The following is a 26,070-nucleotide window of genomic DNA, read 5'->3' as shown; positions in this document are numbered from 1 at the left end:
TGACAGACTGCATCGGAAGAAGGAATAAGGAAAAAGAAATAATCTGTGCAGATTCATGAAATTCTAGACATGACTCACATCCTACTGAATGTAGTGTTGTGTTTATGTAACACTGAAGAATAAATGCATTCCAAAATAATTAAGCAGTGTTAGATACACTATAGCAAGTATGTATTTATTGTTAAAAATAGTTGAATACATTCCTCTTATACTTGAACTGATTCCCAGATATAAAAAATGAAGCACTGATGTCCCTTTATATTCAGCATTTGTTTGATAAAGCCAATATCATATATGCCTTTAATATAAATACGCTTAATATACACCATAGTTTGGAAAAAAATTGTAAGGGATAAATCACAGTTTATACAATTAGTTCTGTCTTTGCCTTTTAAAATTTTGTAACATGCTTTCCCTTACCAATTCAAATGACTTTATGCAGCTTGTGATTGACTTTTGTTTTTAGGGGTAGGTGATGTTTCAAGATATTGAAAGCATTAAAATTCTTTTTATGTGTTGAAGTATCGGTACTTTACATAGTAGATATATTAAAATGATAGTTGTGTTTTTTCATCTAGTCCTTATAAATTGATATCCAGTAACTTAGTTTTTATGAAAATATATTGTGTAAAGGAAATTAAAAACTAGAAAAGTAGACTTTCCTGAGTTAATGTAATGGAAGCATTTTTAAATTAATAAAAAATCATTTTTGGTTTTATTTTAAGTGGAGAGTGCGCAAAGAAGCCATGATGGGACTTGCCCAAATTTATAAGAAATATGCTTTACAATCAGCAGCTGGAAAAGATGCTGCAAAACAGATTTCATGGATCAAAGACAAATTGCTACATATATATTATCAAAATAGTATTGATGATCGGTAAGTTAAGGGCACTGTATATAAAATATTTGGCGTTTTGGTGTTATATAACTGTTGTTGATATGTTCTTTTAGGCAAACTATTTCTAACTTTAAACTCCTTCCTTAATTTTAACTGCAAGTTAAAGGTAGGTAGTGACTAATTTTCTTCTCATCAAAGCCATAAATGAAGCAGTAATGTACATACAACTTTAGAGATGGCTACAGCTTTTATGTCCATTTCCATATATTATTTTAGAACAGAATAATATTGAAAAGTAGGAATGTGTGTTACTATAATTTAAATGTTGCTTCATAGGTAATTGTGTTATAAGGATCACAGCTATTTCTTTTCAAATAAAATTTTTTCAAATAGTATTCAAATAAACCATTTAGATTATAGACATTGAAAATAAAAACAATTCCTACTCAGAGCTAAAAACACAGTTTATAAGGCTGTATAAAAACACAACTGAATATAATCTTTGTATTTTTTTATTCCAGTGTAAGATTAGAGCTTTGTATGTATCCTAACCACTGAATAGTTAATAGACCTGTAAATCCTGCTTGTAGTCTGAATTGGTTTGACAGATTGTTAGTGGGATCCAAGTGATCTTGCCTATAACAGGTCAGAATGAGAAAATTAAGAACCAGTAGGCCATCTTACAATTTTAAGAGGTAAGAAAACAGTATCTTAGGTTAACATTATCTAAGACAATAATAGTTATTATTTTTGTAAAATTGAAGTTTTCTAAGACTTTTTGAGTGTGCAGCATTAATGCACGGAGATTTGCATTGTGATTTGATAGCACTTTTTTATACTTTTAACCCGGACTTTTTTCATCACGATCACTACAAAAACTCAAAGAAACTTAAACATTTCTGCATAATTTTAAAATGAGTATAGATATTTAGAATTTGTCACTTCAAAGGACCTGGTGTAGTTTTTTTTATAACCCTTTATTATTCAGATAAGGAGATTGACTCCTTACTAACTTGCCCAAGGTCACACAGAAGTAGTTATTTTAGCTGGGTATAGGGGCTCTTTCCAGTACATCCAGCTAAAGTCTTTTTTGTCCCCTGTTCTTATGAAAACAAGTCTTTGATTGCAATTCACATCTCTTTTATATGTGTTCTTTATTTGTTTTTGAATTTTATATACAAATTGAATACATACGTTTAAAGCATCACTATAGTCCCTTCTCTGTGTTCTTTTGTAGATTGCTTGTTGAGAGGATCTTTGCTCAGTACATGGTTCCCCATAATTTGGAAACTACGGAACGGATGAAGTGCTTGTATTACTTGTATGCCACGCTGGATTTAAATGCTGTGAAGTATGTTTCAAATGTCAAACTGTTCTTTCCATCTTTTGTAGTATACTGGATTTTATGGGGGAAAAAATAACCATTTTTAAATGTTAACAATTTATGTAATGTAAACATTGGTTAAATGGTCAGACACAATAAAATACACGGCTGTTTTTTTCAGAAAGTACTGCTGTCAACGAGTTTAACAAGGATTTTTAACAAGCAATTAAAAACAAGCAATTGTTTTAACAAGCAATTAAAAAAATAGAGATAATTGGCACGGAACCTTCCAGGATTTTATTTTTCTCTAGATTTTCTTATTGCTGTCTTAAGAAATATGGATGTACTTTTTTTGGTGGTGGGGGGGTGGTGTCTTTTTGTGTTTTCCTTAACATATTGTGAAAATGCTACCATTTTATTTCCACCTGATACTGATCTATTTGCGTAATGGTATAGGGCAGTAGTGTACATATTTTTGTGCTTCCTTACCACAACATAATGTTTGGTATGAGGGTAAGCACAGATATATTTTTATGATCATGTTTGTTCAAAAAATACTTTTGGGTTCTTTTGTGGGGGATTGGCATTTTGGATGTAGAAGAGACACTGCTAGTTGGATCATACTGAAGGTTAAGAAGTCGAGGCCTAGAGATTGATTTGCTCTAGGTTTTAGAAAATGTAGATCCTTAGTAGTTCAGCAAGTGCAGTTACAACTGTTGGGGACTAAATGTTCAGAAATTGGAAGTTTGAGGAACTCTGTGTAATTTTCATTCCTACTGCTGCTTATGGGACTTGGCTTCACTTCCCCATGGAAATTATTGTATGTGTTATTTATATCTTTCGTAGAAATGTTGAGGAAAAGGTTGTAGAGGGGAGAAATGTACATTTTTTGACACCTGCTGTATTTCAGGCACAGGAATATGTATGATCTGTGGCTTCTCTGGGGCTACGACAGCAGAGCTGAATAATGATTGTATAGCCCACAAAGCTTAAAATATTTACTGTCTGACCTTTTATAGGAAAAGCTGCCAATCCCGAATATAGTGGTGTTTTTCTTGTTTTACATCTCATGAACTGAAACCCACAAAGGTCAGCTGGCACGCACAAAGTCACAGAGTAGTAAGAGATAAAGCCAGGATTTGAAGTTAGCTCTGCCTGCTTCCAAAGCACATTCTTTTTATACTGCATATATAGTAAAATATATTACTACTATATTTAATTGATTTTAAAACATAAAATTTTCGTATGCTAACATCTCTGGAATTGGAATGCATTCTTTTCTTTGTGACACAATTGATATGGCCTCTTAGAATGGATTATATATGCTATGTATCCAATTTAAAATCACAGTCAGTATAGACTTCTTGATTCAGTTTAACTGTCATTTAAGAGTAAAAATGAAATAAAGACACTTTCATGCAAAAAACGAGAGTTCACCACTCAAAGATCCTACTTGAAAAAATTACTAAAGAATAATTTCTTCTGGTGAAAATGGAAATTAAATTCAGAAGGAGGGAACAGAATGTAAGAAGCAACAAAATTTTCAAACACTTTTGCAGATCTAAATAATCAATGCCTGTAAAAGCAATACTACCAATAAAGTTTTCTTTACAAAGGGTGAGGGTGTGGATTAAAAAGTAGGTTAGCATCTAGGCTGATATTTAGCCAGCACACAGCACTGCAACAGTCTGTGAGCTCTCTTGAGAGTCTCTGGGATCACCACCCTCTCCCTGTTTCCTGGGCGGAGCAGGAGGGCCTCCAGGATCTTGTTCTACTGACAGGTGTTCTGATTGACGGGTACCGTACCTTTGTGAAAAAAAAGTCAAATACTAGGTGGACCCTGTCAGATAAGAATATGTAAGTTGGCAGGTAAAGTGTTCCTCGGGTTCTTTTATCATGTAAGGACAGACATGTTGATTAATTAGACCATTTAATTAGTGTGGGCATTAAAAATTGAGTCACCCCTAAAAGAATAGAATTGGAATATAGAGTTTCCCAATCCACAAGAACAAAAAAGAATTCATTTTAACTAGTATTGAATTATGTCAAAATGCCACAATTTTATTTTGTTATCTTGACATTAGAAATTTGAGTCTGTTGAAAGAGTTTGTGTTGTTTTTTGTTTTGTTTTTACTAATACAAATAATGCTGCTATGAACTGTTTTTAATACACACATGCAAGGGTTTCTTTTAAGTTATGGTTATGAATGGTTCTCAAATTTGGCTACTTGAATATTGGAATCACTTGAAGAGGTTTAAATTCTGAATCTCTGCATCTCACCTTCAGAGATCCTCATTTAATTTGTCTAGAGTGTTGTCTGGGCATTGGCGTTTTCAGGAAAATATTTGTGGAGATTTTAATAGGCAAACAAGGTTTGGAATCACTGATACATAGCTAGGAGTGGAATTGCTGAGCATGTACATTTTTTGCATTACAAACTAAGTATCAAAGTATAAACTGGTGTCCACTATGATTATACTAATTTATACTTCAGCCAGGGTTTGTAAGTTTCTACATCCTCTTGTACATTATCAGACACCTTATTTTTAGAGAAATTTTTAGGTATCAAATTTTATGTCATCTTTTTTCATTTTCCTCAATACTAATAATACTGATATTTTCATTAACATTTCCAGTTTCCCCAACAGTCCTCACCACTCTATTGGAACACCTGTCCTACTTCATTTACATTACCATTCTAGCCCAGAAGTCATTTGAATTTGTGACCTCTAATTAGTTTGAAAGGGGTTTAAAAATAGCTGCTTGGCAGGCAAGTGCCGGGTGGGAACTTGTTTGATAAGGATTCTTATTTGCTGAAAGAGGCATATATTTTATTCTATAACTGTTCTTTTGGGAAAGACAAAATACTTCATGTATTTTAGACTTTTGATGTGTACCAGCTTTTGAATAATTTTGATTAACTAAAAATCCTGATTATTGAAAAAGAAAATAGAGGCAGGCTTGCGTACTCTCTGTTCGTGATGTGTATTTCCACTTCCCCCAAGTTCCCAAAACAACTACTGTGTTAGGGACAAGAGTAAGTAGTAGTATCAGATATCCTGGTTGTAATCTTTGTTGGGCAGCCTCTCACCTAGACAGTTTTGTGCAGCTGAATCTTATGGATAATTTGCCAACTGGGAGCAGAAGGTGGGAGAAGAGGGTTCTCTTTGACATTTGGACAAGTTTCTGACTGCAGCCCAATGGTATCTGTCCTTTTCTTTGAGTTAGCGCAAACTTGTGGTGTGTTACTGCAAACATGGAGAAGCCCGAATGAGGGACTAACTAGTTGTCTACTTAAAAGTCAGATAGCATGTGTGAAACTATCCAGGCTCTAATCAGATTTTTACATTTATTTAATGACAGAACTGGAATTCAAGTTAATATTAAATAAATGGATATTTATCTATTGTAGTAATAATGCTTCTGCTGGTATAACTTTTTTTTCTCTTTTAAGTGCTATTTAGAAAGGCAAAGACAGAAGAATAAATTGTCTTTGCTGTTTAATATAATTTTATTAAAATTGTTGAGAATACCACCCCCCTCAGTATGTTAGAATACAAATTCTTAGTCAGTGATGATCACTTTTTTATTTAAACTATAGTAATAATAGTTTATAAATGAACTTTAGAATTGTGTGTGATTTCATCTTTAAATTAATAAATAACTAAAATAGGTAAAACAATTTCTGCTTTGTTTTAAGTGAAGGCAAGCTTCAGAATCCTGACCTTTCAGAAGTTGTAAGTAATGATAAGGAAGAGAGAGAGAATTCACTAACTTTGGAGCTCAGGATACTTGTTTCTTCTAAAATTAATATTTTAATTACATAACTCTTACTTAGCTGTTAAATTTTTACAGTCCTCTGGGTATAGTCATTTTTCTTTTTAAAGTTTACATTCTTAAAGTATGCCAATTTAACTTTGTATGGAATTTTAGTAACTTGGAAACAGTGAAGTATAGCTGTTTTAAATTGAACTTCTAAGATGAAAAATGCTCGAATACTGTTGCTTTACCAGTACCATTTCAAGTACCATAACGGACTTTATCCAAATTCAAATTAACTTGTTTTCCAAAAATTCAAAGGTATTTTTGAAACATACTGTTGAGGGGAAAGAAAATAGCAATTTATTTATTTATTTATTTATTTATTTATTTTTTATATCACAGTGAGTTTTTTATTTGTCAATTACAGTTGATATTCAATATTTATTACTTTCAGGTATATACCATGTTTCCCTGAAAGTAAGACCGGGTCTTATATTACGTTTTGCTCCAAAAGATGCATGAGTGCTTATGTTCAGGGGATGTCATCTTGAAAAATCCTAGGGCTTATTTTCTGGTTAGGTCTTAGAAAATAGCAATTTATAATTGTCTTATCTATCAAAAGAAAAAGAGTGGTTGTATATGCTTCTGTATTACTGTTTTATGGCAGTGCTTTATCTGTGTGATAATGGAGGTTAATAGAAGAGTAGATATTGAAAACAAAATAATGAAAAATGTTACTTGGCTTTGGAAAATTTTCTTTCTAAAATTTAAAACATGTTCTGATACTCTATAACTTAATATTTTACTAGCATTAACCACTTTTTATGACTTTCATATATTTCCTCAAATACCTGTATAAGTTCTTTTAGATTCAAATTTCTGCCTGAGAACAAAACTATTAAGAGGACATCAAAAATTTTCCCGTATAAAAAGAATTTTCACTTACATATATTATATAAATAGTATGTATACTGTATAAGTATGTAACAATATGTACTGAATTAAATATTATATACTTATATATAATATAGTAAATATATATAAAATTGTACATATGCTATTTCTGTTTTAGGAAAAAGTACCCCCATTCTCTCAGGGCTAACTCTTCTGTTTGTGTCTTTGATTCCTTTTCATTCTGCCTAATACAAAACCTTACTCCATCAAATATTCCTTTATTCTCCAAGTTTATAATTTCTGCAGTTAATTTATATGCCCTAACCTACAAATATGTTTTAGTTAATAAGAAGAAACTACCACCACTAATCCCTTTCTTTTGATACAGTTATGTCCTCAAATGTTATCATCTGTTACATTTCACTCAGCTCTCTTTCCCTCCATAAATCATCAGTTGCTTAGTCCCGTGAATTTTACCTCATCTATGGCATCTTTTGTAATTTGAACATTTTTTTAAGTAATATAGTTAGAATATTCTGGAAGAATTTGTATTCTTTGTTATTTAAATTTATGTTTTGTGTTTTTCAGAGCATTGAATGAAATGTGGAAATGTCAAAATCTGCTCCGACACCAAGTAAAGGATTTGCTTGACTTAATTAAGCAACCCAAAGTAAGTTAAATGTAATGAAGTTTTCCTTTGATGTTAAGTTTTGTAAAACATTTATTTAGGTTGCTCTTTACCATTGCTGCTGTGTGTTAAACCAATACCACTTTTTGTGTGGAGAACAGTTGTAACTCTAGAACCCCTGATCTCTAACTTAGAACACTGAAGTTTTTTAAAAGAAACGTATTGCATGGGAAAATTGAAATTTGCTATATCTGCAAAAGGTGATACCCAACAGAAAAGAGAATGTGCTTCTGTGACTCAAAATTAAGGATTTTTTTTTGTAGCTTAAAAAAAAGAAAACCAAAACAGTAACTCAGCATCATTGAGAGCACAGACCGTAGAGTAAAATTATACTTTTATCTTGCCGCACTGAAATGCTCCCATCATCTTTGAATAGCCTTGTGATTTTGGAAAGTTTTTATATCATGTGTTAGAGTTAAGTATCTGGATAAATTTTACTTACAATTAATGTTAGGGTTATTTTAATGTCTTACTTGGTCTTCATAATTATAATTTAAGGTTGGTATTCATCTAGTTCATGTATCATATTTTATTTTTTGAAAATTTGTAATGATTCTAGGTTTTTTTGCCCCTAGAATGTTGTTTGAAATGGTATATGTAAGCCTATAAAAAGTATGATTGATCTAAAAAGCAATGTGCCTGGTCATTTTAAATTGCATCTAGGGAACGCAATATAGTGTTACTTTTTCTTTCTTTTTCAGTCCATAGTAGAAACTGCCCCTTGTCTTTCCCTCCCCGCTCCCCGTACACCTTATATTCATAGGACAGGTCAATAGAGTAGAGTTGTTTCATCTGAGGGAAGAAAATTTCCAGTTTTTCTAGGTGTAAATTGGGCCATTTGCCCTAAAAATCAGTGAGCTTACACTGGTTGTTTTGAGTGGTTTATAGTGACCCTCTTAATGTAAATGCAGGAATTACTTAATATTCATTTTATACCAAGAATCACAGTAGACATTACAGAGTTAAAATTAGAAAAAATACAAAACTGAGTTTAGCTTTTGGGTGTTCATATTTCCTCCCATTTTACCAGGAAGACTCTTAGATACTTAATTATCAGTATGTTTGATTTCTTTTTTTTCTTTGCCTTTTTTCAGTCCGATTAAGATAGTTTTTATTCTTACTTAGCTCAGCAACGTAGTCCTTCTGCTTTATTAATAACTAAATTGATTTGCTGAGTGTCAAAGTGACTTTGTAATTTCCAGTGACTTTGTAATTGACTTTGTATTGTACTTCTGTTGATGCCGTTTCTTTTCCATGTGGACTGACTTTTTGGAAGCCCAGCACGACCGCTCTTCTCCCAAATTGAACAATAGAAGTCTTGGGTTTCTAGCCAAGGCTATTCAAACACTTTAAATCCCAAATATTTGGGAGTTGACCCTTATACTCTATTATGTTTTGTGTCTCGCTTCCTCTTCAACCTCCCCTTAATAGGGATGGCATGTTTGTTGATTTGTTCATTTATTTGATTTGTTTTCTTCACCTTACTGTTTTTCTAGCTCTGTATTTTACAGAGTTGCTCAGTAACATCTTTTTTTTAATAACAGTAACTTGATGGAACATATAACTAGCACTCTTAGAAATATCTTTTATACAGGTGACTTTACAGTGTATTACAAGTACAGTGTGATGAACACTTCATTCACTGAAATACTACTACTGTGATGGAGCAATGCCTAGCACTCTTGGAAGGAAAAAAATTGTAATGTCAATGGCATCTTTTTAAATGGTCTTTATCCAAAATCTTCCCCATAATCTTCATGACTATGCCTTATAATCCTCAGGTTTAGGAATACCTTAATTCAGTCAGAATTGTTCACTTATTGTCACCCTTTTGTGTTTTTTATTTTGAGACAAGGCTATAAACTTGACAAACATTTCCAGTTTATTTTGTTCCTATTGTAAACTTAGTTGCCCTGTTTAATAAAAATAAAATATCTTCCTAATCCAAAGGTTGGTGCAGCAGTCTGCGGTTTTTTTTTGGAGGCTAATATAACAGGGTGAGGGAAGAGGTGACTACAGTGGAGTGTATGGGTTCACTCCCACTTTTCGTTGAGTTCGTCTGGAGCTTAAACATAGCTAAAGAAGGCATACAGCAGTGGTAAAGGCATGGGCCTGGAGCATTTCTAAGTTAGGCTTTTCCAGTTTTCTGAAGAGAATAATGAAGATTATTGTGATGACGTTTTAATGTTCCATTATTTTTGTGTGATTTACAGACAGATGCCAGTGTCAAGGCCATATTTTCAAAAGTGATGGTTATTACAAGTAAGTTATTTCAATTATATGTAAAATTTAAGGTTTAGTTGACATATTTCTATCTGGTAATCTAAAATTTTTCATGGAGTTTCGTTACAGATTTTGATAATATAGGAAAAGATTAAAATGTGTTCTGTGACTTTTTTAACAGACAGCCTTAACTTTCCTTTTTTTCTGAGTTTCATTTTGTGTGTACACTACACAGAATTTTTCTTTTTCTTTTGTGTATTGATATGAGCAAGAGCTGGATAAAGGATTTACATAAATTTTTAGAATTAATTCAGTTCATTACATAAGCTTATGTTAAAACTGAATCTGTGCTCTGGTGTGGCTTGCTCTGATGTGAATCTATCTGAAGCTGCTTTCATTTTGAGCCAAAATTTAGAGTGAAGCATATACCTAATTACAAAAGAGCTTCTTTGAAAAAATATTAGCTTTTTTTTGCTTTCAGTGATTTCAGATACAGTGTTACTTAATAATTACATTTAACAGTAAATACAAAAGAATTGTGTAGTACACTTCCTTTGTTCAGATAGAGCAGCTGTGTTTTGCTGGGGATTTGCTTTTTCTCCCAGCTCAGAGATCACTGGATGGCAAGGGGACAGAGGGACATGAGGAACACCCGGACGAATGCCTCTACGGAGCTTCCCCGGGTAGTAATGAAGAGAGCTTAGGTGGATTCTGAGATAACAGAGACCCCAGCATGTGTATGGAAGTAATGCTAAGACACTGAAGAGAACAGTACCCTGATTCCCTGGGTTTTGGACTAAGTGATAGGACTTTTAGCATGAATAGGGCTGTAAGACCAAAATGTATTTCAGCTGTGGGCAGTTAAATATAAATTCGTTTTCAGTCCCTTTGGATACCTTAATGCAAGTGATACTGTGCTATTGCTTTTTTATAACTATCTCTTCAGTAGTTTGGGTGTGGACACTGAATAAAGGAGATCATCTCCTACATTCTATCTCCCCACATCCCCCCATCCATTTTCTTCCAACAATTTCAGTATTTTCCATTCTGTTCTGAGGAATACTAGTGTCCTGGAGATGTTGATAGTATTACTGTGTTTCCCCGAAAATAAGACCGAGCCAGACGATCAGCGCTAAAGCGTCTTTTGGAGCAAAAAGTAATATAAGACCTTGTATAACATCACGTCACGTCACGTCACCTCACATCACAACACAACACAACACAGCATAACATGACGTCTTATATTACTTTTTGCTGCAAAAGACTCATTAGAGCTGATCGTCCGGCTCGGTCTTATTTTCGGGGAAACATGGTAGTAGAGAACAGGTGTCCATGGTCAAGTACTTATATTTGTGGAATGCTGATTTAAGGATTTTTGTTGCTGTTGTTCCCTCCCCTTGTCTGTCTCTTCCCCCTCTGTCTCCCTCCTCCATTCCTCTCCCTCCCCCTCTTCCCCACCCTGATCTCTTCAATGATAGTCCTTATTATAGCCTTTAATATGATATGTATCCATTTTAGCAGAGCTGTAAAGTGATGTTTTCCAAATTTATTTGAAAACAATACAGTAGATATTTTTGTAGAATAGAAACATGAAAAGGTTGTACAGTCAAGTATTTAGGGAGAAAATGTGTTATTACTACATTTAGTGATCTAGCCAAGACTTAAAATGGAAATTCAACATTGTATATGAACTTTAAGACTGCATTTACTGTGTTTACATTTAAAGATTCAGTTGGATTTCTGCTTTTATTGCAGTCCATAGTTCTGTAGCATAATTTGTTAGAAGTATCCTATCTGGTTCTCTATAACAATTATGAGTTGCCAGGAAAAAAGATAACTAGGATCAACATTTTACTAACTATCATAAGTGTTTTGATCCATGGACGTATTAGGAGACTAGTATGAAAGTCATCTTTGATTCTCCAAGGACTCATCCTTTCTCACGCAGTGTGGCATATCCAGCGGTAACACCTGGTACATGTAGCTCAGCCCGTGTCAGTGCCAGGTAGCATTCACGTGTATGCCAGTTATCTCTGGGTGGTTTAACAATAAACCACACAGTCCCCCTGGTGGTTTTGAGGATGGCGACGCTAGACGCTTTCCTGTGGCATTGGCTTTGGGACTGCCCTCCTTTGCAGTCCTGTTCCCCAAGTTCTGTTAAACTTCTGTAAACTCTCCGTGGCACGTCGCTGCTGTGTAAGACTATATTTGGATGCCAATCCACAGGCCTGATGAAATCGCTTGTTGTGTATCAATAATCATTAATGGCAATGATACATTCTGAACAGCTGCAAAACTTATACAATAAATTTCACAATTCTTTGGGGGGGAAAAAAGAAATAGTTTCTTAAAGGTAAAACTTAACTGATTGATCTCTTGCTGTGAATTGTAAGAGAACAATGTGTGCAACAAGCGCCAGGGGATAATAAAATTAGTATTATTCAGGTTGACATTTAATACCCTTAGGTATTACAAGGAGTTATTCAGAAATAGCCAGTTTAGTCTTTCCCTGCATAGATGTAAGTTAGGATTATTAATCAGAGTAATGAAAGTGAAAAATGTTGATCTTTTATTATTTTGAGAAATTTCTAAAATTGTATTTTAATTGACTATTAATTGAATTTAAGGAAATTTGCCAGATCCTGGTAAGGCTCAGGATTTCATGAAGAAATTCACACAGGTGCTAGAAGACGATGAGAAAATAAGAAAACAGTTAGAAGTACTCGTTAGTCCAACATGCTCCTGCAAGCAGGCTGAAGCTTGTGTGGTAAGGAGAGAATTGGAAAGAGATGTTTGAAGAAACCCTGCAAATCTTTTCTGGTTTCCTTTTATAATGTAATTTATATCCATCATGTAAAATTTAGAAAGTATCACAAAAATAACAATACAGATAAACTATGATTCCTCTATAGAGACAATTGCTGGCAATATTATGGTGTATAACCTTCCAAAATAAGTGTACACGTATGTTTGTATATAGTCTTGTACATTTTACTTATTAATTAGTCTTTTAGAGTATGTGTTTAATAGCAACATAGCATACCATTGAATATTTGTATCATAATTTTTTGAATAGTCCGCTGGTGTTACACATTTAGATTTTTTCCCCCAGTTTTTGGCTAAAGAACATGTTAATATCTTTATAGCTAAATAATATTACATAGTCTTAATTATTTCTTTGGTTAAACTCAATATTGGCCAGTTTCATTGTTAGAAACAAGCAAAACTCAAACCAAACGTAATTATTTTGTTAGAATTTGTATTTCTTGTTGCTAGTCATCTGACCATTTTTTTTTCCCTTGGGAGTATTAGCCGTTCATATTTCCTTTGTACATTGTGTGTTTTTAATCTTCACCTACTTATCTGGAGTGATACTTGTGTTTATCTTGCTGATTTGTTAGTTTGTCATGGCAGTGTATGTTAATTAAGCCACAAATAACTTTGTTAGTTGCAGTTTGCCCTTTCATTTTGTTTATGATGTCCTTTACATACAGTAGTTTTAATTTCAAGTTCTAGCTTGAGTCTATCAGAAGTCTCCTAAGGTTTTTGCCTTTGGTGTCCTGCTTATGAAATCCCATTCTATTACAAGTCAATTAAAATACTCACTAATGTCAGTGTTTCTCAGTCTGTTGCCCATGTATCTTCCAAGAGATTTTTTTAAAAAGATGATTCTTGGCTCCATCTCCAAGAAATCTTCACAGAGAGGTTCACGAGCCTACAAGCTCCCCTGGTAGTTATGTTCACTAAAGTTTGGGTATCCACTGACCCTTGGTTTGGTTCATTAGTATCTGTTTTTATCCTTTTAGAATATATTTGGTGTAAGGTATGAGATAATGATCTAAGTCTGTTTTTATTCTAAATGTCCAGTTGTTTTAATACAATATACAATAATCTTTTTGCTGCACTTGAAATGTTACCTTTCTCATATGCTAAATTCTTAATCTAGTCTGTTTTCTGGACTTGTTCAATTCCTATTGATTTGTTTATCCTAGCACCAACACTGCATGGTTTTAATTATTGTAGTTTCTTAACATTTTAGTGTAATTATCTAATCATACTTTTATAATATTTTTTTAAAATCTACATTGCAGCGTGAAATAACTAAGAAGTTGGGCAACCCCAAACAGCCTACAAATCCTTTCCTGGAAATGATCAAGTTTCTCTTGGAGAGGATAGCACCTGTGCACATAGATACTGAATCTATCAGGTATTTGTATATAAAAATATTAAATTTTCATATCTGTACGTTCATTTGTGCTTCAGTCAATCACTACTGAGTACGTGCTATACACAAGGCACTCATCTGTATAGGTTTAGGTATATACATAATAGCTGTCTACTCATCTGTATATGTCTATGTGTGTATATAGCTATGCGTGTGTGTGTGTGTGTGTGTGTGTGTACACACCTGTGTATATTTAGTTTTTTAGTTTTTCTTTTTTTAATTTTAAATATTGCCTTAATTTGGGTGAGAAATTATTAATCCAAGCCTAGTTTTTGTCTGTTACCAGTATACCAGGAATTCCTGTTTTTGGTTAGCTTGCATATGTTACGTAATACAAACAAATTGTAGTTATGCCATCAGGAGAGGAAAACTAGGTGAGTATGTTATAAAGAAATGTATGATGCATTTGCACAAATATTTGAGAACAGAAGATGTTATTTTAAAAACAAACCTTATTTAAAGTTTCAACTTTTATATCACTGACCTGTGACATCTTGGAAATACTTTCTTTTTATTTTTATGTCTATTCCCTTTTGTAAAATGTGAGCAGAGCTTTGTTTTTTTAAACGTTTTTTCCTAAAATGTTTCAACTGCTTGAAAAAAATACTTACAAAATATATGTAGTATATTGAGTTATTAGTCATGAGTAATCTCTTTCAGAAGTATATTAGAATCTAAAATAAATAATACTAATGGTATATCCTGTACCCAGTGAAGCCCCTTTGGGAAGTTTTTGTTGGGAATTGGGGGCATAACGTGTAGCTTTTGGCCCATGACCCTCTCCCCTCTACAGAGTAGGGAGACCCTGCTTTTGATACCCATGAGTCAGTCTGGACTCCTCTTGCATCAGTTTTTATTTGAAAAGAAGCGGGTGTATGGTTTGAAAAACAAAAGACCAACAAACTAGAACTCTCTATGTTAGTGCGAGAAACAATCTGAATCAGACTGAAATTCATTAAATAATGAATACCATGCCTTCTTTATTGAAGACAATGCTAGTTAGGTATTAGCAAAGCTTATTTTCTCCTTTTCATCAGCCTTCTGTCTAGTAATGGAATACATTTAATCAGGAAATTATATTATAGTTCCATAAATTAGTGCAAATAGCATTCAGATGACTGAAAGCGGATTTTCTCTAATGGGGTAGTATTTGACTAAAGGGGAAGAATGGGTAAGATTTTGTTTCTACAGAGATGGGAGAAGTAGTATTCTAGGCAATGAGATTAATATAAGCCAAGCTAACTGGATAGGAAAGAGCAAGGCTATTTAGGAAATGATTGCCATCTAAACGGCAGTATGGAGAGGTATAAAAGTGTTATGATAGGATCCTAAAATACTGGGATCAAGTTGTGGAGAGCCTTTAAGATCTAATTTTAGAGCTTTTATTTTATTCTTTGGTCTGTTGAGAACAATGGATTGATATTAGATAGGAGGGGGGAGGTAGAGAGACAGACTGTTAAGGTGTAGTTATACTTGTCTGTGGGCGGTGGTAGTGGTATGTGAAGGAAAGAATGTGTTTGAGAAAGATTTTAAAAATGAGACCCCTTACTGGTAATGGGAAATGTAGGTGAGGGGAGTCAGACGTATGAGTTCAGGTCCAAACGATAAAGAGAATAGTAATACCTTGAAAAGAATGAAGGGAGCTGGTTTTGCAAGAGGTGAGAAAGAGTGTGCTTTTTATTTGGACATGATAAACAATTAAAAAAAAATCAAGGCAAATTGTGTTTAATCTAAACAGGGCTTATTTCTCTGAGCAGGAGATTGTGTAGAAAAAGTAAAAAGATCATGGACTGAACCTTGTTTTTTAACAGCAGAAAAATTACAGAAATTTAAGAAAAGCAGGTTGTTACAGTGTTTTGAAAGTTGAGATGGAGAAAGTTTTCAGAAATAATGCATACTTTGATCAGTAAAAGAGATTGAGGACTAAAATAGGTCTTTGGCTTTAGCAGTCAGTAGGTCATAGTGATAAAGAAGGTATGTCAAAACAAATAACAATAGCAGGTAGCATCAGTAAGTGTCTGCGATGATTCTGAATGTTTTACGTGTTTTAACTCATTTATGTCTTAACTTTATAAGACAAGAAATATTACTCCCATTTTACAGGTAAGGAACAGTGAGTTACGCAGATGTTGAGTAACTTTCCCATTGCTGGGAATTGGTTTGAATGGCATTTAAACCCAGGTTAACCAAGAGAGCCCTCCCTCTTGGTTAACCATCCCACTATCCACAGGCGTCCCGAGAGATTCCACTCTGCGGCCTTACCAGTACTCAGCAAGTGTCCAGTTCACCTAACTCTTCTCAGTAGTGCCTAGTAGCCTTTTCAGTCTTTGACATTTTGTAGGTAAATAGGTACTCTTTAAACAACAACAAAAAGGTATTACTAATAAAGTCTGTCAATTGTGTGTGTTTTTTTAATTGCTTCTGCTTTTGATATATTAGGTGGTTATGTTTTTCACATTTAAATCTTTAATTGGTCTGGAATTCATGGTAGTGTAGGGTGGAGGCAGAGATCCATTCTAAGCATGTGATAGCTAGTTGTATCATTTCCATTTATTGAAAAATTGGATTCCTTCCCATTTATTTGATTTAAAATGTTCCCTTACTGTAGCATTCTTACGTGATTTGGACCCTTATTGCATTTTCACTTTGGTTCCTTTGTGTTTTGAAGTTTTTATGATATATTTTTATCTTCACTGAAAAAGTTATCTTACCCTCTGCCCCTGAATTTTATTGGCTGTTCCCAAACGTTAATTAATTTTTCCAAATAAGCCATAGAATGAGTCCATTGAATCTTATCCCATACCAAGTGTGTTCCCCCGAGATGTTTATAGATTTAGTGAACAATGCCATTTGTATACTTGTTTCCATTTTAAGAAAATACGTGTCTTGATTTATTTGGGCTGTATGCTCCTTTCATAGAATTTTAGAATTTAGATTCTGTGCATTTAAAACTTTTTTATTCCTACTGATTTTATATACTTGATTTGTCATTTGTGAATAGATTTTTCCTCCTTTTTTTTAAATATGATTTTGGCTGATAGAGCAAAGCACTGTTGATTTTTGTAGTATTTTGTTGGTGTCACCTCACTGAACTCTTAGTATTTTTAGTTTTTTAGTTGATTCGCTTTGGGTTTCCTGGTTGACGCTTTTTCTCACAGATTTTTTATATGTCTAATTCTTGTTCCTAGGTTATTAACTCAGTTGTACCTCTACAGAAATGCCTTTACTGACTACTCTGGCTAAAGAACTTACTGTCTTGGCCTCCTTTCTAGTCCGTATTGTTCTCTGATTATCTTTTTTTGATGTATTTGTTTATTTTTCTCCTTCCCTCACTAGACTGAGAGCTTCATGCTCTTAGTCGTGGAAGGTAATAAAGAGTTTAATTTTGGATATGTGGTGTTTTTCATTCCTGTGGCACATCTATGTAAAAAGTCTTGGGGCTGCTGAAAATATGGGAAAAGGATTCAAGCTGAAGTTTTTTATTTGGGATAGTTAGAGCTATGAGAATTGATTAATCAGGGAAAATGGGCAGAAAAGGAGAGAAAACATCCTCAAAGATATCGACTCTTATGGGGGGTGATAAATTTAAGAGGATCCTACAAATACATTTGACTCCTAGCTTGACCTTAAAATTTGAGTACATAATATTTTTGTAGAAAAGTAGATCTAAACATTTTAAGGAACATTGAATTTTCTTGTATTTTGGTGCATACATACTATGTCTCTAACTTGGTATTTGTTTTCTTGTATAAAGAACAAATACCTGTCAGTGTGAATGATTATTTTTGATAATTGATGGTGTGTTTACAGATGTTTATTTTAAAATATGTAAGCTTGTTTTTGGAAGAAAATTTTAAAACATTGTGTTTCCTTTTTGATCCAATGTTCTAGTGAAGTTTTATTGTATGTCTGATACCTAGATATTTTTACATCTTTCAGGAGCATGCTTGTGTATGTCTAGCTCTTAACAGTGCCTGACAAATAATAATATTTGGTAAATGGTTTGAAAGTGCTTAATGGTGCCATTTATCCTTTATTTCAGTATACATTGTTCTACTTACTGGAGCAATAATGAATTGTAGATAATTAGAAAACATCTATCATTCATGTGTTTGGGTATAAAGCCTTCTGTGGGAAATATAATAAAAATAGAGCATTAATAAACATCAAATCAAATAATAGTTTGACCTAATTTGAATGTACAAAAGAAAGTACTGTTTTTGAAAAGAAACATCTTCAAAATATTACAGTTTTGTTTTTGTTTTGCAGTAATATTTGGGAAACAGCTATATCAAATTTGTATATACTTTGGATGTGGGCTACATAGAAAATATTCAGAGGCTAAGGATTTGAAATAAATCTTGATGTGTATTTACTTTTGCATAACCTGAAATGTCCCAAAAGAGAATAAATGTTTTTTTGCAAACAAATTCATGGATGCAGAGGATAAAAAGAAAATATTCAGGATTATTTTTCTTAGACATCGCTCATGAAGAGTTAAGATTACCTTTTTTTGGTCATACTTTAGTGCCCTTATTAAGCAAGTGAACAAATCAATCGATGGAACAGCAGATGATGAAGATGAGGGTGTCCCAACTGATCAAGCCATCAGGGCAGGCCTTGAACTGCTTAAGGTGAGTGCTGAGGGGGAGAAAGGGCCTAATTGGGGAACTGCTGAACATACCTAGTTTATGTTTTTTATTCTTGAGATTTGCTTAAGTTTGTAGAACCTATGGTAAAATTTTCTCAGTCATTTTAGGTAATTTAGAAATTTCATATGCTAACATGTAAGCTAAATATTTTCAGTTTTAAATTGTATATCATAGCTTAGTATTTATTAAAATAGTGGATTATAATTTGAAGGTTTCATTAGTGAGCAAAGAAGGCGCTTAGCCCTACCACAGAAGGACCCAAATTCTTCCTAAATCATTTTATCTTATATTTTGTTAGCTAAAATATACTACTTCCTGACACTGATTATAAAAACAGTTAATTGTTGACAACTTAGAAAATATAAAATTTTAAAGAAGAAAATATTCATGTCTATCATTCATAAACATTAGTTTCTCTTGTTTCCTTTTAAGTTTTAAAAAATGCACATTTTTATAGAGTTGAGATCATACTGAAATACAATTTTGTGTCTTGACTATTTTCCCTCATTAAATTATAAGCATTTTTCTGAGTGGTTTTAAAACGGATCTGATTTTTGGCTGTCGTTTAGTAGATGTGTGCTTTTGGGCAAGTTAATTTGCCTCTATTTACTCAACTGTAATGGATGGAGACAATAATAGCACTTAACTCACAGAAGACTAAATTAAATCATGTATGTGATTTTTCAGTACAGAGTGTGATTCAGTAAAAATAATAATAAACATTGTGTTTTTGAAATATTTGGGAACTGTTGGTCCACTTTTGGGGTGTCGTAGTGTTTCTAAATATTTTCCTGTTGCTGGATATTTTCATATTTTTAATTTCATTCTTATAATCACTACTAAGATAAATATAACTAAGATCTCTTGCTAATGTCTTTTTATTTTAATACTAGAAGGGCATTACTAGGTCAAAGATAACCTTTTTAAAATTCCTAGACAGACAGACAGACACCTAGACAGACAGACAGACAGACACCCAGACAGACAGATTTCTTTACAGAGAAATTATACCCATAAATAACTCGAACTCCATCAACAGTGTATAAAGGTACCTATCTCCTGTCTTCACAAACATGGAATATTTTAAAATTTTAAAAGATTTGTTAATCTGATAAGCACAACCAATCTTTTAATTTGTCTGATTATTACTAGTGAGATACACCTTCCATGTACTAATATTAGTGTTTTCTCTGTGGTGAATTCATTATTTTTATCCTGTTTTCTACTGACATCTCAGTCTTTTGTTTTTATAACTGATTTAAGTGAGCTTTCTTATTTCCTTTGCTGTTTTATAAGATACATTTGAGATATATAAAAATGTATTGTTTAAGTACAAAGTAAGTTATAAAGTATAGTAACAAAATGAATAACCAGTAAAAAGTACACAGAGTGCTAACAATACTGGAGAAGTTCCCTGAGTGTTTTTTTCCCCCCCTCAACATTACCCACGTGTACTTGTCCTGAATTCTGGGTTTCAAAAGTTAATAATTCTCTTAACTTTTCTTTATAGTTTTACTATCCATGTCTATGTATATATCTCTTAAGTAATTGCTTGTTTTTCTTGTTTCTTAATCTTATAAATATGGCATTGTACATAATATATTTTTCTACTGCTTCCTTGTTTTTACATTCTACATTCAATTCCAGTTGTTTATTTTGAGCTTTAAAAGTCCTATGATATTCAGAGAGGTATTTGCTTTTGTTTTTAAAATCTGAAACATAACCCATCTGAAATATATTTTAAAAGTGTGTATTTTGGGGGAGGGTCTAATATAATTTTCTCCAAATAACTATCCAGTTTTACCAGGACTATTTATTAAAAATCCTATTCATTCTCATTTATTTTCTGTTGCCTTCTCTATAATCTATTATATTCTGTGTAATCCAAATTCTTATATATATATGTGTATTATGGCCTATTTATTACTTTTTCTGTTTTCTTTTTCTATAATGTTAGTACCAGGTCGATTTGATTACTGTAACCGTATAATATTTTTTACTATCTGGTGGTGTTTTACCCCTAAATTACTTTTTTTCCCATAATGTTACTACAATAGAGATATTTTGTTAAATTCTCTTTCCTCGTTCCCTTTTGTACTTTCATTCCTCTCAAAAAAATTAACTGAAATCTAGGTTATTTTGAGTAGAATTATATTAACATATAATTTAATTTTGAAAGAAGTGAGTTCTTTAGGTCATATAGTTCCTACATAAGAACATTTCTATTATATATTTGAGTAAGTTTTTATTTATAGTACTCTCATTTACTTGTTAGTGTAATTATTTTTGTATTTGATTTGTAGTGTTTCTAATATGATATTTTATATTATATTGTAGTGATGAACAGGATTGACACATCATTTTCATGACTCGTTTTTTAGGTACTCTCATTTACACATCCCATCTCATTTCATTCTGCTGAGACATTTGAATCTCTCCTGGCTTGTCTGAAAATGGATGATGAAAAAGTAGCAGAGGCTGCACTCCAAATTTTCAAAAACACAGGAAGCAAAATTGAAGAGGATTTCCCACACATCAGATCGTGAGTTGAGTTTATTCTGATAAATATTCTGGAAAATAGAAAAATAATTTGCTGCTTCTTGAATTATACAATAACTGGAATCTTTTAAGCTTTGAGGAGATAATGTCTAGGTTTTTCTTAAGTCTGTACTATTCGCTTTAGATTGTCATTTTCTCGAAGAAAGCATTGATTGGTATTTTAGAAGATAAATGAAAATGTGGGGTGAACTTGTCATTTCTTTCTGAAGCATTAATTTTGCTTAAAGCTTTAAATGAAAACAATTTTATAGTCAGACAGTCCTTTGTTATATTGTGGCATAGAGTAAACAGCTCACATGGATTTAAGATCCACTGGGAAATCCTAAAGGAATTTCAGCAGGACCTTCCATTGCACTCTCCACTTTCCTCTGTGATGAAGAGTACTGGATCGAAAGTTTTCAGACAGAGTGCTTTCTTTGACACGGAAGTGGGGAAGCATGAATAATCATCTTAACAGCAGTGTTTTTTTATTGTGTGTGCCAGTATTTCTAAGAATTGCAAATTGTGCTGTTACCCTAGTGATGTCTAATAGTAGTTGGTTATTTGTCAAGATTCTGTTAAAGCTCGAAAGAAGAAGGCTTCATTCTTTATGGATCCCTCTTACTTTTTAATGCATCTCCTCCCTGTTCCTGGATAGCTATCTGATAGTCCTCGTATTGTTACAGTCATTGATGGGCGATTTTACCTGAACCTCATTACTTCTGGTTTAGTTACTGTCCAGTGAGTTGTGGTTGGGGTCGCCTGCTTCTTCCTGTTGAAGAATTGCCTGTGGCCCTTTTCCTCAGAAAGGGACTGTGGACAGTCGCTTAGAGTCTGAGGTGCATATTTTGTTATTTCTTTCTGTTTGTGTGAACTTAATTCTAGAAACTATTGATAAATAGGACAAAGGCATTATTTAAATGATAATTGAAACATACCAGAATTTTATAACCGTATTCTCTCTGGCAAGAGTAAGAAACTTTGTTGTTTACAACCGACTTCTTAATTTTTAAGGGAGCCCAGAAAATGAATTTCCATTTGGAATGGCGCCATTACTTTTCTGTCCAGATCAGAGATCAGAGTTTAGAGAGAGACAAACACATACACTATATATAAACTATATATAACTCTATACTATTTATTAAATGCCCACCTATTGTATTATCTCATTTAAACTTAGTAACAGTTCATTAAAAGTGTATGAATTAGCTTCCTAATATTTCAGGTGAGGAATCTTAAGGTTCAACTGCAGTAAATGGTTCTAGGTCAGATAGCTAGCAAGTAGAGTAAAGATTTGAATTTAAGCCTGTGGTATCATATCTATTACAGCACATTTCCTTTCTTAATTAGAACTTTGACCAAATTTTAGTTTGATTTATTCACCGCGTTTTTTTTTTTTTTTTCATTCTAGTCTGTCTTTCCTAGTACCTTTTATATTATAAAAATATTAATTAATATATTTGTAGGAGAACTACAAAGGCAAGGTTGAAAGGTAGACATTTTAGAACATGCAAGGACATTTTAAAACATGCTGTTATAATATGAAACTGAAGTGCTTAAAATTGTTTGACTTTCATGCCAGGTATATTTCAGGTGTCTCAGGAGAAAAATTAACTCAACTGATACTCAACATCTGCTGTGTGCACACTGTTCTCAGTGAAGTAACTCACACTATATGTCTTCCAGGAGATAAAATATGTATGCAGATTTTTTTAAATTATTAAATTTGGTGAGCTGCTTTTGAGGAAAAATGGTAGAGTTAAGTGAATGTTTATTAAATTATTTTCCCTTGAATTTGCCAAAATAATTTAAAAGAACCAACAGAAAAACGTATCTAAGTAGAAACTACCACAGACTAGACAGATTGTTGCTAGGGTAAGCCATTTAGACTGAATTGAATGTGAGAACATTGACAGTTGATACACATGTCTCTGAATCAGGTGTATAAAGGAATGCATGGTAAGTGTTCTGTCATTTGCTTAAATTTAGAGGGAGGAGATTGAGGCATGGGCAGGCTTTGAAAGAAACCAGGAGAGCCTGGCTTCAGCTGTACTACATATAAAGGAGAGTCTTTGTGGTCATCCTGTTTTTCTTGGGGCTGACCTATTTTCCTTAACAGGAGTAGCAAAGCTTAGAGTAGAATCATGAAGCAAATTTATTACCAACTTTGCAGGATCAGAAATAATTATGTGCTGACCCACTAAACAAAACTGATGGTGAGTTATGGGTTTCATTCTGACTCAGCCTGTCTCTTAGGAGTCATACTCAACCCAAAGTAGGCAGTTGGGCCAAATCTGAGAGTCCCCTCATAGCACAGGATATAGCTACAGTGCAAGTGGAGCTGGTTCTCGTCACTGGAAGAGTTTCAGCAGGCTTGGAGAGGAATTACACAGAGATAGGCTTGGAGAGAGAGATTTAGTCCCACTCCCTCCACTGTGCTGCTTAGCCAGCTGATTAAGCAAGTATAGCCCAAGTTGGGGACTTAATTTTTTAAGAGAAATGTCCGGTCGTCACTATCTGTATTTTTGTTTAAAGCCAGAGAGAATTTCTCTTATTTGAAGATGAATTAACAGAATACAAATAAATTAACAAACATGAAACTTATGGAAATATTTTAACATTCAAACATAGCTGATAGACACTATTTGGAAGAATTTAATTTTTCTAGAGAAAAAAAAAATTTCGAACAGTTGGAAAGTTAAACAGCAAATGACATTTGGGGGGAAAAAGAGAACAAAAGTAAGATAATATATCAAAAGGGAGGTGGCAGTGCTAAGGATAAAGAAGATTAGAAACCTTTGTATTACAGAATATAATGGATTGCAAGCAGCAATGAGGAGACTAAACAATATTGAAAATGTACTCAGTGAGCTAGAGATTGAGCTTGAGAAAATTGCGTAGAATGTGGAGATAGTGGGCAGAGAAATAAAAGCAGCTATAGAGAGTGAATAGCAGATAGTGAAGAGCTATAATTAGTTTCTGTGGAGAAGACAACAGAATAATGGAAAGTGCAAAATATTAAAAAAATAACAATAGTAAACTTGTTTAGTATGAATGAATCTAGAGATCAAGAAGGGCTCATGTTTTAGGAAAATGTCCTGATGGAATTTACTGAATTTTCAGAGATTACAGAAGTGATTTCACAAACATCAAGGGAAAAAAAAGAAGTAGGTCATGTACAGTGGAAAAGTAATGAATCTGACATTTCTTTTCAGCTACGTAAGATTTCTGAAGTTAATGATTCAACAGCTAGGGAGTTTTGATGGACAAAAAGAATGTTAACTAAAGAATAACAAACTAGCCAAGGAAATGAAGGATATTCTTTAGAACACCAGGACACAGAAAATGTACTACCCCTTTTCTTATTGTGAGGTCATTCTGTTTACCAAGTTGTATGTTTTTTTTCCTTTTGCATTTAGTGTGGCTTATGCCCCTAAATCCAACTTTTGTTTTCTTCTTGTTCGCTACCTCACGTATGTCTTTTCTCATTGTTTTACTCTCACTATTTAAGTTTTAGATGCGGCTGTGTCTATGTTTTAGATATTTGTAAACCTGGATTTTTTTTAAAGGATGATGTAAATAAATAAAATTGGCTCAAGAAAAGGGAAGAAAAATGTAATCGGCTATAGTTATAAAAAAGAAATTAGGAAAGTTAACCTCTAATAAAAGTGCCAGTAAAATTCCTTGCATGTAAAAGAAGGTATTTAAAATCTACAAGAAACCAAAAATTCTAATTCTCTTTTAATTGTTCAAAGCATAGGAAAAAAAAACAAACCAAAAAACATTCAGATTACTTCTTATAAAGCCAAGATAACTAGTAGGAAGGCGAAAACCTGATAAAAGATATCCCCCTAAAAGAAAACTAAGACAGATCTTACGAATATTGATGCAAAAATTATAAGTAAAATATTAGGGAAAAGAGAGTTTACTATGATACAACAAGAATATACGATGGCCAAATGTGGTTAATCCCAGGATTATGAGAGGGAAGGTATTAGTAAGCCTAATATCATGTTATGATTCATTGTATAAGTGAGTAAAAGGGAAAGGGCCACATTATCATTTTGATAGATGCTGAAAGGGTTCTGATTTAAAAAAAAAAAATCAGTCTATTTATAATTAAACCCAATAAAATAGGATTAAATGCCTTCATAACATAATAAATATCTCACAAAGCAGTAGGCGCCATTTTATAGTAAAACACTAGAAGCATTCCAGGTAAAGTCAGGAAAATATACTGTTGTTGCCATGATTTAACATTGGTTTGGGAGCACTAGCCAATATAATTACATAAGAAAATTTAGCAAGAGGTTCAAGTGTTAGAAAGGAGGAAACAAAGTTATGTTTCTTGGAAAATCTAAGAGAATCAACTGAAAAACTATTAAAAATATGATAAACAAAATAAGTATACCAAAATCCAAAGCTTTATTTATATACCACTAACAACTATAGAAAATACTATAGGAGTGAAAATCAGAAGACCTAGAAGTAGCGTATACAAGACATTTGCAACCTTATAAGGAATGTAATATTTAACAAAAAAATTTGTCAGGAAATGTTAGATTACCCAGTAAATAACTGACAAGCTGTTTTGAAAAGAAAAATTAATGTAGACTACTTGTCTTGATTTTACATATATTCCACATAAGTCAAAGTTTTTTATCTGAGATTTTAAATATATAAAATGAATTAATAAAAGTAGTAGTAGCCATACATTTCTGTAACTAATTTTTTTGTATGGGGGAAGGGACACTAATGCTAAGTCATAAAGGAAATATTGATGGATTGGATTTTCAAAAATCCATTTGTTGAAAAAATATTTATAAAACCTTCACTGTATGTAAGGTACTGAGAATGTTGAAATCAACAGGACAGGTTAAATCTCTGCCCTTATAGTTTAGTGAGGGAGAATACTGTTTAGACAA

At 33.0% G+C, this 26,070-nt stretch overlaps 1 protein-coding gene across 5 annotated transcripts in view; it reads left to right on the top strand.

The window, feature by feature from the left end:
• Positions 1–26,070, top strand: part of PDS5B (PDS5 cohesin associated factor B) — a 160,236-nt gene that overhangs the window by 79,997 nt on the left and 54,169 nt on the right. For all 5 annotated transcript variants that reach the window (XM_019736562.2, XM_019736559.2, XM_019736558.2 and 2 more), the window contains exons 12-19: positions 726–877; positions 2,076–2,189; positions 7,408–7,489; positions 9,721–9,769; positions 12,358–12,497; positions 13,822–13,937; positions 18,484–18,589; positions 20,989–21,149. In XM_019736562.2, the coding sequence (XP_019592121.1) occupies positions 726–877; positions 2,076–2,189; positions 7,408–7,489; positions 9,721–9,769; positions 12,358–12,497; positions 13,822–13,937; positions 18,484–18,589; positions 20,989–21,149 (920 nt within the window). The remainder of the gene's footprint in view (positions 1–725; positions 878–2,075; positions 2,190–7,407; positions 7,490–9,720; positions 9,770–12,357; positions 12,498–13,821; positions 13,938–18,483; positions 18,590–20,988; positions 21,150–26,070) is intronic.

Source organism: Rhinolophus sinicus, linkage group LG04 (assembly GCF_036562045.2).
Source record: "Rhinolophus sinicus isolate RSC01 linkage group LG04, ASM3656204v1, whole genome shotgun sequence".
NCBI lineage: Eukaryota > Metazoa > Chordata > Mammalia > Chiroptera > Rhinolophidae > Rhinolophus > Rhinolophus sinicus.
Note: the sequence above shows the minus strand (reverse complement) of the source record. Positions and strands in the feature narration are given on the sequence as shown.